The sequence below is a fragment of the Salvelinus alpinus genome, chromosome 21 (genome assembly GCF_045679555.1).
Source record: "Salvelinus alpinus chromosome 21, SLU_Salpinus.1, whole genome shotgun sequence".
Classification (NCBI taxonomy): Eukaryota; Metazoa; Chordata; class Actinopteri; order Salmoniformes; family Salmonidae; genus Salvelinus; species Salvelinus alpinus.
This window is the reverse complement of record NC_092106.1, coordinates 24,491,023-24,503,621: the sequence shown is the minus strand read 5'-3', so window position 1 is coordinate 24,503,621 and position 12,599 is coordinate 24,491,023. Positions and strand designations below refer to the sequence as shown.

Below are 12,599 nucleotides of genomic sequence, written 5' to 3'. Positions count from 1 at the left end.
TGCATCAACATCAGCAGTCTCTTCAAGTGATGCCACCACTCCCTCTACATTCACATCAAGCAATCCCACCACTCCCTCAACAGTCACTTCAAGTGATGCCACCGCTACTGCATCAACATCAGCAGTCACTTCAAGTGATGCCACCTCTCCCTCGACATCAATCTTCACTTCAAGTGATGCCACCTCTCACTCAACTACATCAACAGTCACATCAGATGATACTACATCAACACTCACTTCAAGTGATGGCACCTCTCCCTCGACATCAATATTCACTTCAATTGATGCCACCTCTCCCTCGACATCAACAGTCACTTCAAGTGATGCCACCACTCCCTCAACAGTAGCTTCAAGTGATGCCACTGCTACTGCAGCAATATCAGCAGTCTCTTCAAGTGATGCCACCAATCCCTCTACTTTCATTTCAAGCAATCCCACCACTCCCTCAACAGTCACTTCAAGTGATGCCACCTCTCCCTCGACATCAATCTTCACTTCAAGTGATGCCACCTCTCACTCAACTACATCGACAGTCACTTCAGATGATACTACATCAACAACCACTTCAAGTGTTGCCACCACTGCCTCAACAGTCACTTCAAGTGATGCCATCATTCTCTCAACTGTATCGATAGTCACTTCAGATGATACCACATCGACACCCACTTCAGGGGATGCAACCTCTTCCTCAACTGCATCAACATTCGCTTCATTTGATGCCATCACTCCCTCAACTACACTGATAGTAACTTCAGAAAATACCACATCGACACCCACTTCAGGTGATGCAACCTCTTCCTCAACTACATCAACATTCGCTTCAAGTGGTGCCACCACTCCCTCAACAGTCACTTCAAGTGATGCCACCTCTCCCTCAACTACATTGACTTTCACTTCAAGTGTTACCACCACTACTACACCGACAGTAATATTAACTGTGGCCACAATTCCTTCAACTACATCGACAGTCACTTCAAGTGATGACACCACTGCCTCAACAGTCACTCCAAGTGATGCCACCAATCCCTCAACTGCATTGACATCAACTTCAAGAGATGCCACCACTACTACATCGACATTAACAGTCACTTCAATTCATAACACCACTATTACATCAACATCAGCAGTCACTTCAAGCAATGCCACCACTCCCTCAACAGTCTCTTCAAGTGATGGCACCACTCCCTCAACAGTCACTTCAAGTGATTCCACATCTCCCTCGACATCAATATTCACTTCAAGTGATGCCACCTCTCACTCAACTACATGGACAGTCACTTCAGACGATACTACATCAACACCCACTTCAAGTGATGCCACCACTCCCTCAAGTACATTGACAGTTAGTCCAAGTGTTATCGTCACTCTGTCAACATTCATTTCAAGTGATGCCACCACTTCCTCAACTACATCGACTTTCACATCAAGTGACACCACCACTACTACACCGACAGTAACATCAACTGTGGCCACCATTCCCTCAGCTACATCGACAGTCAGTTCAAGTGATGCCACCACTCCCTTATCTACATCAGCAGTCACTTCAAGTGATAACACTGTTCCTTCAACATTCACTTCAAGTGGTGCCAAAGCTACTACATCAACTTCAGCATTCACTTCAAGTGATGCCATCTCTCCCTTAACATCAATATTCACTTCAAGTGATGGCACCTCTCCCTCAACATCAATATTTACTTCAATTGATGCCATCTCTCCCTCGACATCAACAGTTACTTTAAGTGATGCCACCACTCCCTCAACAGTCACTTCAAATGATGCCACCGCTACTGCATCAACATCAGCAGTCTCTTCAAGTGATGCCACCACTCCCTCTACATTCACATCAAGCAATCCCACCACTCCCTCAACAGTCACTTCAAGTGATGCCACCGCTACTGCATCAACATCAGCAGTCACTTCAAGTGATGCCACCTCTCCCTCGACATTAATCTTCACTTCAAGTGATGCCACCTCTCACTTAACTACATCAACAGTCACATCAGATGATACTACATCAACAATCACTTCAAATGATGCCACCGCTACTGCATCAACATCAGCAGTCTCTTCAAGTGATGCCACCACTCCCTCTACATTCACATCAAGCAATCCCACCACTCCCTCAACAGTCACTTCAAGTGATGCCACCGCTACTGCATCAACATCAGCAGTCACTTCAAGTGATGCCACCTCTCCCTCGACATCAATCTTCACTTCAAGTGATGCCACCTCTCACTCAACTACATCAACAGTCACATCAGATGATACTACATCAACACTCACTTCAAGTGATGGCACCTCTCCCTCGACATCAATATTCACTTCAATTGATGCCACCTCTCCCTCGACATCAACAGTCACTTCAAGTGATGCCACCACTCCCTCAACAGTAGCTTCAAGTGATGCCACTGCTACTGCAGCAATATCAGCAGTCTCTTCAAGTGATGCCACCAATCCCTCTACTTTCATTTCAAGCAATCCCACCACTCCCTCAACAGTCACTTCAAGTGATGCCACCTCTCCCTCGACATCAATCTTCACTTCAAGTGATGCCACCTCTCACTCAACTACATCGACAGTCACTTCAGATGATACTACATCAACAACCACTTCAAGTGTTGCCACCACTGCCTCAACAGTCACTTCAAGTGATGCCATCATTCTCTCAACTGTATCGATAGTCACTTCAGATGATACCACATCGACACCCACTTCAGGGGATGCAACCTCTTCCTCAACTGCATCAACATTCGCTTCATTTGATGCCATCACTCCCTCAACTACACTGATAGTAACTTCAGAAAATACCACATCGACACCCACTTCAGGTGATGCAACCTCTTCCTCAACTACATCAACATTCGCTTCAAGTGGTGCCACCACTCCCTCAACAGTCACTTCAAGTGATGCCACCTCTCCCTCAACTACATTGACTTTCACTTCAAGTGTTACCACCACTACTACACCGACAGTAATATTAACTGTGGCCACAATTCCTTCAACTACATCGACAGTCACTTCAAGTGATGACACCACTGCCTCAACAGTCACTCCAAGTGATGCCACCAATCCCTCAACTGCATTGACATCAACTTCAAGAGATGCCACCACTACTACATCGACATTAACAGTCACTTCAATTCATAACACCACTATTACATCAACATCAGCAGTCACTTCAAGCAATGCCACCACTCCCTCAACAGTCTCTTCAAGTGATGGCACCACTCCCTCAACAGTCACTTCAAGTGATTCCACATCTCCCTCGACATCAATATTCACTTCAAGTGATGCCACCTCTCACTCAACTACATGGACAGTCACTTCAGACGATACTACATCAACACCCACTTCAAGTGATGCCACCACTCCCTCAAGTACATTGACAGTTAGTCCAAGTGTTATCGTCACTCTGTCAACATTCACTTCAAGTGATGCCACCACTTCCTCAACTACATCGACTTTCACATCAAGTGACACCACCACTACTACACCGACAGTAACATCAACTGTGGCCACCATTCCCTCAGCTACATCGACAGTCAGTTCAAGTGATGCCACCACTCCCTTATCTACATCAGCAGTCACTTCAAGTGATAACACTGTTCCTTCAACATTCACTTCAAGTGGTGCCAAAGCTACTACATCAACTTCAGCATTCACTTCAAGTGATGCCATCTCTCCCTTAACATCAATATTCACTTCAAGTGATGGCACCTCTCCCTCAACATCAATATTTACTTCAATTGATGCCACCTCTCCCTCGACATCAACAGTTACTTTAAGTGATGCCACCACTCCCTCAACAGTCACTTCAAATGATGCCACCGCTACTGCATCAACATCAGCAGTCTCTTCAAGTGATGCCACCACTCCCTCTACATTCACATCAAGCAATCCCACCACTCCCTCAACAGTCACTTCAAGTGATGCCACCGCTACTGCATCAACATCAGCAGTCACTTCAAGTGATGCCACCTCTCCCTCGACATTAATCTTCACTTCAAGTGATGCCACCTCTCACTCAACTACATCAACAGTCACATCAGATGATACTACATCAACAATCACTTCAAATGATGCCACCGCTACTGCATCAACATCAGCAGTCTCTTCAAGTGATGCCACCACTCCCTCTACATTCACATCAAGCAATCCCACCACTCCCTCAACAGTCACTTCAAGTGATGCCACCGCTACTGCATCAACATCAGCAGTCACTTCAAGTGATGCCACCTCTCCCTCGACATCAATCTTCACTTCAAGTGATGCCACCTCTCACTCAACTACATCAACAGTCACATCAGATGATACTACATCAACACTCACTTCAAGTGATGGCACCTCTCCCTCGACATCAATATTCACTTCAATTGATGCCACCTCTCCCTCGACATCAACAGTCACTTCAAGTGATGCCACCACTCCCTCAACAGTAGCTTCAAGTGATGCCACTGCTACTGCAGCAACATCAGCAGTCTCTTCAAGTGATGCCACCAATCCCTCTACTTTCATTTCAAGCAATCCCACCACTCCCTCAACAGTCACTTCAAGTGATGCCACCTCTCCCTCGACATCAATCTTCACTTCAAGTGATGCCACCTCTCACTCAACTACATCGACAGTCACTTCAGATGATACTACATCAACAACCACTTCAAGTGTTGCCACCACTGCCTCAACAGTCACTTCAAGTGATGCCATCATTCTCTCAACTGTATCGATAGTCACTTCAGATGATACCACATCGACACCCACTTCAGGGGATGCAACCTCTTCCTCAACTGCATCAACATTCGCTTCATTTGATGCCATCACTCCCTCAACTACACTGATAGTAACTTCAGAAAATACCACATCGACACCCACTTCAGGTGATGCAACCTCTTCCTCAACTACATCAACATTCGCTTCAAGTGGTGCCACCACTCCCTCAACAGTCACTTCAAGTGGTGCCAAAGCTACTACATCAACTTCAGCATTCACTTCAAGTGATGCCAAAGCTACTACATCAACTTCAGCATTGACTTCAAGTGATGCCATCTCTCCCTTAACATCAATATTCACTTCAAGTGATGGCACCTCTCCCTCGACATCAATATTTTCTTCAATTGATGCCACCTCTCCCTCGACATCAACAGTCACTTTAAGTGATGCCAACACTCCCTCAACAGTAGCTTCAAGTGATGCCACCACTACTACATCAACATCAGCAGTCTCTTCAAGTGATGCCACCACTCCCTCAACAGTCACTTCAAGTGATGCCACCTCTCCCTCGACATCAATATTCACTTCAAGTGATGCCACTTCTCATTCAGCTACATCGACAATCACTTCAGACGATACTACACCAACACCCACTTTAAATGATGCCACCACTCCCTCAAGTACATTGACAGTCAGTTCAAGTGTTGCCACCACTCTGTCAACAGTCACTTCAAGTGATGCCACCTCTTCCTCAACTACATCAACTTTAACTTCAAGTGATGCCACCACCACTATACCGACAGTAACTTCAACTGTGGCCAACATTCCGTCAATTTCATCGAAAGTCACTTCAAGTGATGCTAGCAATACTGCATCAACATCAGCAGTCATTTCAATTGATGCCACCTCTCCCTCGACATCAACAGTCACTTTAAGTGATGCCACCACTCCCTCAACAGTCTCTTCAAGTGATGGCACCACTCCCTCAACAGTCACTTCAAGTGATTCCACATCTCCCTCGACATCAATATTCACTTCAAGTGATGCCACCTCTCACTCAACTACATGGACAGTCACTTCAGACGATACTACATCAACACCCACTTCAAGTGATGCCACCACTCCCTCAAGTACATTGACAGTTAGTTCAAGTGTTATCGTCACTCTGTCAACATTCACTTCAAGTGATGCCACCACTTCCTCAACTACATCGACTTTCACATCAAGTGACACCACCACTACTACACCGACAGTAACATCAACTGTGGCCACCATTCCCTCAGCTACATCGACAGTCAGTTCAAGTGATGCCACCACTCCCTTATCTACATCAGCAGTCACTTCAAGTGATAACACTGTTCCTTCAACATTCACTTCAAGTGGTGCCAAAGCTACTACATCAACTTCAGCATTCACTTCAAGTGATGCCATCTCTCCCTTAACATCAATATTCACTTCAAGTGATGGCACCTCTCCCTCAACATCAATATTTACTTCAATTGATGCCACCTCTCCCTCGACATCAACAGTTACTTTAAGTGATGCCACCACTCCCTCAACAGTCACTTCAAATGATGCCACCGCTACTGCATCAACATCAGCAGTCTCTTCAAGTGATGCCACCACTCCCTCTACATTCACATCAAGCAATCCCACCACTCCCTCAACAGTCACTTCAAGTGATGCCACCGCTACTGCATCAACATCAGCAGTCACTTCAAGTGATGCCACCTCTCCCTCGACATTAATCTTCACTTCAAGTGATGCCACCTCTCACTCAACTACATCAACAGTCACATCAGATGATACTACATCAACAATCACTTCAAATGATGCCACCGCTACTGCATCAACATCAGCAGTCTCTTCAAGTGATGCCACCACTCCCTCTACATTCACATCAAGCAATCCCACCACTCCCTCAACAGTCACTTCAAGTGATGCCACCGCTACTGCATCAACATCAGCAGTCACTTCAAGTGATGCCACCTCTCCCTCGACATCAATCTTCACTTCAAGTGATGCCACCTCTCACTCAACTACATCAACAGTCACATCAGATGATACTACATCAACACTCACTTCAAGTGATGGCACCTCTCCCTCGACATCAATATTCACTTCAATTGATGCCACCTCTCCCTCGACATCAACAGTCACTTCAAGTGATGCCACCACTCCCTCAACAGTAGCTTCAAGTGATGCCACTGCTACTGCAGCAACATCAGCAGTCTCTTCAAGTGATGCCACCAATCCCTCTACTTTCATTTCAAGCAATCCCACCACTCCCTCAACAGTCACTTCAAGTGATGCCACCTCTCCCTCGACATCAATCTTCACTTCAAGTGATGCCACCTCTCACTCAACTACATTGACAGTCACTTCAGATGATACTACATCAACAACCACTTCAAGTGTTGCCACCACTGCCTCAACAGTCACTTCAAGTGATGCCATCATTCTCTCAACTGTATCGATAGTCACTTCAGATGATACCACATCGACACCCACTTCAGGGGATGCAACCTCTTCCTCAACTGCATCAACATTCGCTTCATTTGATGCCATCACTCCCTCAACTACACTGATAGTAACTTCAGAAAATACCACATCGACACCCACTTCAGGTGATGCAACCTCTTCCTCAACTACATCAACATTCGCTTCAAGTGGTGCCACCACTCCCTCAACAGTCACTTCAAGTGATGCCACCTCTCCCTCAACTACATTGACTTTCACTTCAAGTGTTACCACCACTACTACACCGACAGTAATATTAACTGTGGCCACAATTCCTTCAACTACATCGACAGTCACTTCAAGTGATGACACCAGTGCCTCAACAGTCACTCCAAGTGATGCCACCAATCCCTCAACTGCATTGACATCAACTTCAAGAGATGCCACCACTACTACATCGACATTAACAGTCACTTCCATTCATAACACCACTATTACATCAACATCAGCAGTCACTTCAAGCAATGCCACCGCTCCTTCAAAATTAGCTTCAAGTGATGCCACCGCTACAACATCAATTTCAGCAGTCTCTTCAAGTGATGCCACCACTCCCTCAACAGTCACACCAAGTGATGCCACCAATCCCTCAACTGCATCGACATCAACTTCAAGAGATGCCACCACTACTACATCGACATTAACAGTCATTTCAAGCGATTCCACCACTCCCTCAAAAAGCACTTCAAGTCATGCCACCACTCCCTCATCTACATTAATAGTCACTTCAAGTCATAACACCACTACTACATCAGCAGTCACTTCAAGCGATATCACTGTTCCTTCAACATTTACTACAAGTGGTGCCACCGCTACTACATCAACATCAGCATTCAGTTCAAGTGATAACACCTCTCCCTCGACATCAACAGTTACTTTAAGTGATGCCACCACTCCCTCAACAGCTTCTTCAAGTGATGCCACCGCTACTACATCAACATCAGCAGTCTCTTCAAGTGATGCCACCAATCCCTCAACTGCATCAACATCAACTTCAAATGATGCCACCACTCCCTCATCTACATCAGCAGTCACTTCAAGCAATAACACTGTTCCTTCAACATTCACTTCAAGTGGTGCCAAAGCTACTACATCAACTTCAGCATTCACTTCAAGTGATGCCAAAACTACTACATCAACTTCAGCATTCACTTCAAGTGATGCCAGCTCTCCCTTAACATCAATATTCACTTCAAGTGATGGCACCTCTCCCTCGACATCAATATTTTCTTCAATTGATGCCACCTCTCCCTCGACATCAACAGTCACTTTAAGTGATGCCACCACTCCCTCAACAGTAGCTTCAAGTGATGCCACCGCTACTGCATCAACATCAGCAGTCACTTCAAGTGATGCCACCTCTCCCTCGACATCAATCTTCACTTCAAGTGATGCCACCTCTCACTCAACTACATCAACAGTCACATCAGATGATACTACATCAACACTCACTTCAAGTGATGGCACCTCTCCCTCGACATCAATATTCACTTCAATTGATGCCACCTCTCCCTCGACATCAACAGTCACTTCAAGTGATGCCACCACTCCCTCAACAGTAGCTTCAAGTGATGCCACTGCTACTGCAGCAACATCAGCAGTCTCTTCAAGTGATGCCACCAATCCCTCTACTTTCATTTCAAGCAATCCCACCACTCCCTCAACAGTCACTTCAAGTGATGCCACCTCTCCCTCGACATCAATCTTCACTTCAAGTGATGCCACCTCTCACTCAACTACATCGACAGTCACTTCAGATGATACTACATCAACAACCACTTCAAGTGTTGCCACCACTGCCTCAACAGTCACTTCAAGTGATGCCATCATTCTCTCAACTGTATCGATAGTCACTTCAGATGATACCACATCGACACCCACTTCAAGGGATGCAACCTCTTCCTCAACTGCATCAACATTCGCTTCATTTGATGCCATCACTCCCTCAACTACACTGATAGTAACTTCAGAAAATACCACATCGACACCCACTTCAGGTGATGCAACCTCTTCCTCAACTACATCAACATTCGCTTCAAGTGGTGCCACCACTCCCTCAACAGTCACTTCAAGTGATGCCATCTCTCCCTCAACTACATTGACTTTCACTTCAAGTGTTACCACCACTACTACACCGACAGTAATATTAACTGTGGCCACAATTCCTTCAACTACATCGACAGTCACTTCAAGTGATGACACCAGTGCCTCAACAGTCACTCCAAGTGATGCCACCAATCCCTCAACTGCATTGACATCAACTTCAAGAGATGCCACCACTACTACATCGACATTAACAGTCACTTCAATTCATAACACCACTATTACATCAACATCAGCAGTCACTTCAAGCAATGCCACCGCTCCTTCAAAATTAGCTTCAAGTGATGCCACCGCTACAACATCAATTTCAGCAGTCTCTTCAAGTGATGCCACCACTCCCTCAACAGTCACACCAAGTGATGCCACCAATCCCTCAACTGCATCGACATCAACTTCAAGAGATGCCACCACTACTACATCGACATTAACAGTCATTTCAAGCGATTCCACCACTCCCTCAAAAAGCACTTCAAGTCATGCCACCACTCCCTCATCTACATTAATAGTCACTTCAAGTGATGCCACCACTACTACATCAGCAGTCACTTCAAGCGATATCACTGTTCCTTCAACATTTACTACAAGTGGTGCCACCGCTACTACATCAACATCAGCATTCAGTTCAAGTGATGCCACCTCTCCCTCGACATCAACAGTCACTTCAAGTGATGCCACCACTCCCTCAACAGTAGCTTCAAGTGATGCCACTGCTACTGCAGCAACATCAGCAGTCTCTTCAAGTGATGCCACCAATCCCTCTACTTTCATTTCAAGCAATCCCACCACTCCCTCAACAGTCACTTCAAGTAATGCCACCTCTCCCTCGAAATCAATCTTCACTTCAAGTGATGCCACCTCTCACTCAACTACATCGACAGTCACTTCAGATGATACTACATCAACAACCACTTCAAGTGTTGCCACCACTGCCTCAACAGCTTCTTCAAGTGATGCCACCGCTACTACATCAACATCAGCAGTCTCTTTAAGTGATGCCACCAATCCCTCAACTGCATCGACATCAACTTCAAATGATGCCACCACTCCCTCATCTACATCAGCAGTCACTTCAAGCGATAACACTGTTCTTTCAACATTCACTTCAAGTGGTGCCAAAGCTACTACATCAACTTCAGCATTCACTTCAAGTGATGCCAAAGCTACTACATCAACTTCAGCATTGACTTCAAGTGATGCCATCTCTCCCTTAACATCAATATTCACTTCAAGTGATGGCACCTCTCCCTCGACATCAATATTTTCTTCAATTGATGCCACCTCTCCCTCGACATCAACAGTCACTTTAAGTGATGCCAACACTCCCTCAACAGTAGCTTCAAGTGATGCCACCACTACTACATCAACATCAGCAGTCTCTTCAAGTGATGCCACCACTCCCTCAACAGTCACTTCAAGTGATGCCACCTCTCCCTCGACATCAATATTCACTTCAAGTGATGCCACTTCTCATTCAGCTACATCGACAATCACTTCAGACGATACTACACCAACACCCACTTTAAATGATGCCACCACTCCCTCAAGTACATTGACAGTCAGTTCAAGTGTTGCCACCACTCTGTCAACAGTCACTTCAAGTGATGCCACCTCTTCCTCAACTACATCAACTTTAACTTCAAGTGATGCCACCACCACTATACCGACAGTAACTTCAACTGTGGCCAACATTCCGTCAATTTCATCGAAAGTCACTTCAAGTGATGCTAGCAATACTGCATCAACATCAGCAGTCATTTCAATTGATGCCACCTCTCCCTCGACATCAACAGTCACTTTAAGTGATGCCACCACTCCCTCAACAGTCTCTTCAAGTGATGGCACCACTCCCTCAACAGTCACTTCAAGTGATTCCACATCTCCCTCGACATCAATATTCACTTCAAGTGATGCCACCTCTCACTCAACTACATGGACAGTCACTTCAGACGATACTACATCAACACCCACTTCAAGTGATGCCACCACTCCCTCAAGTACATTGACAGTTAGTTCAAGTGTTATCGTCACTCTGTCAACATTCACTTCAAGTGATGCCACCACTTCCTCAACTACATCGACTTTCACATCAAGTGACACCACCACTACTACACCGACAGTAACATCAACTGTGGCCACCATTCCCTCAGCTACATCGACAGTCAGTTCAAGTGATGCCACCACTCCCTTATCTACATCAGCAGTCACTTCAAGTGATAACACTGTTCCTTCAACATTCACTTCAAGTGGTGCCAAAGCTACTACATCAACTTCAGCATTCACTTCAAGTGATGCCATCTCTCCCTTAACATCAATATTCACTTCAAGTGATGGCACCTCTCCCTCAACATCAATATTTACTTCAATTGATGCCACCTCTCCCTCGACATCAACAGTTACTTTAAGTGATGCCACCACTCCCTCAACAGTCACTTCAAATGATGCCACCGCTACTGCATCAACATCAGCAGTCTCTTCAAGTGATGCCACCACTCCCTCTACATTCACATCAAGCAATCCCACCACTCCCTCAACAGTCACTTCAAGTGATGCCACCGCTACTGCATCAACATCAGCAGTCACTTCAAGTGATGCCACCTCTCCCTCGACATTAATCTTCACTTCAAGTGATGCCACCTCTCACTCAACTACATCAACAGTCACATCAGATGATACTACATCAACAATCACTTCAAATGATGCCACCGCTACTGCATCAACATCAGCAGTCTCTTCAAGTGATGCCACCACTCCCTCTACATTCACATCAAGCAATCCCACCACTCCCTCAACAGTCACTTCAAGTGATGCCACCGCTACTGCATCAACATCAGCAGTCACTTCAAGTGATGCTACCTCTCCCTCGACATCAATCTTCACTTCAAGTGATGCCACCTCTCACTCAACTACATCAACAGTCACATCAGATGATACTACATCAACACTCTCTTCAAGTGATGGCACCTCTCCCTCAACATCAATATTCACTTCAATTGATGCCACCTCTCCCTCGACATCAACAGTCACGTCAAGTGATGCCACCACTCCCTCAACAGTAGCTTCAAGTGATGCCACTGCTACTACAGCAACATCAGCAGTCTCTTCAAGTGATGCCACCAATCCCTCTACTTTCATTTCAAGCAATCCCACCACTCCCTCAACAGTCACTTCAAGTGATGCCACCTCTCCCTCGACATCAATCTTCACTTCAAGTGATGCCACCTCTCACTCAACTACATCGACAGTCACTTCAGATGATACTACATCAACAACCA

At 45.7% G+C, this 12,599-nt stretch overlaps 1 protein-coding gene across 1 annotated transcript in view; it reads left to right on the top strand.

The window, feature by feature from the left end:
* LOC139548471 (pneumococcal serine-rich repeat protein-like) overlaps window positions 1–12,599 on the top strand; it is a 69,966-nt gene that overhangs the window by 36,863 nt on the left and 20,504 nt on the right. The window contains exons 14-17 of the mRNA XM_071358175.1: window positions 2,973–3,593; window positions 5,175–6,947; window positions 10,659–11,573; window positions 11,985–12,588. Of these exons, the coding sequence (XP_071214276.1) occupies window positions 2,973–3,593; window positions 5,175–6,947; window positions 10,659–11,573; window positions 11,985–12,588 (3,913 nt within the window). The remainder of the gene's footprint in view (window positions 1–2,972; window positions 3,594–5,174; window positions 6,948–10,658; window positions 11,574–11,984; window positions 12,589–12,599) is intronic.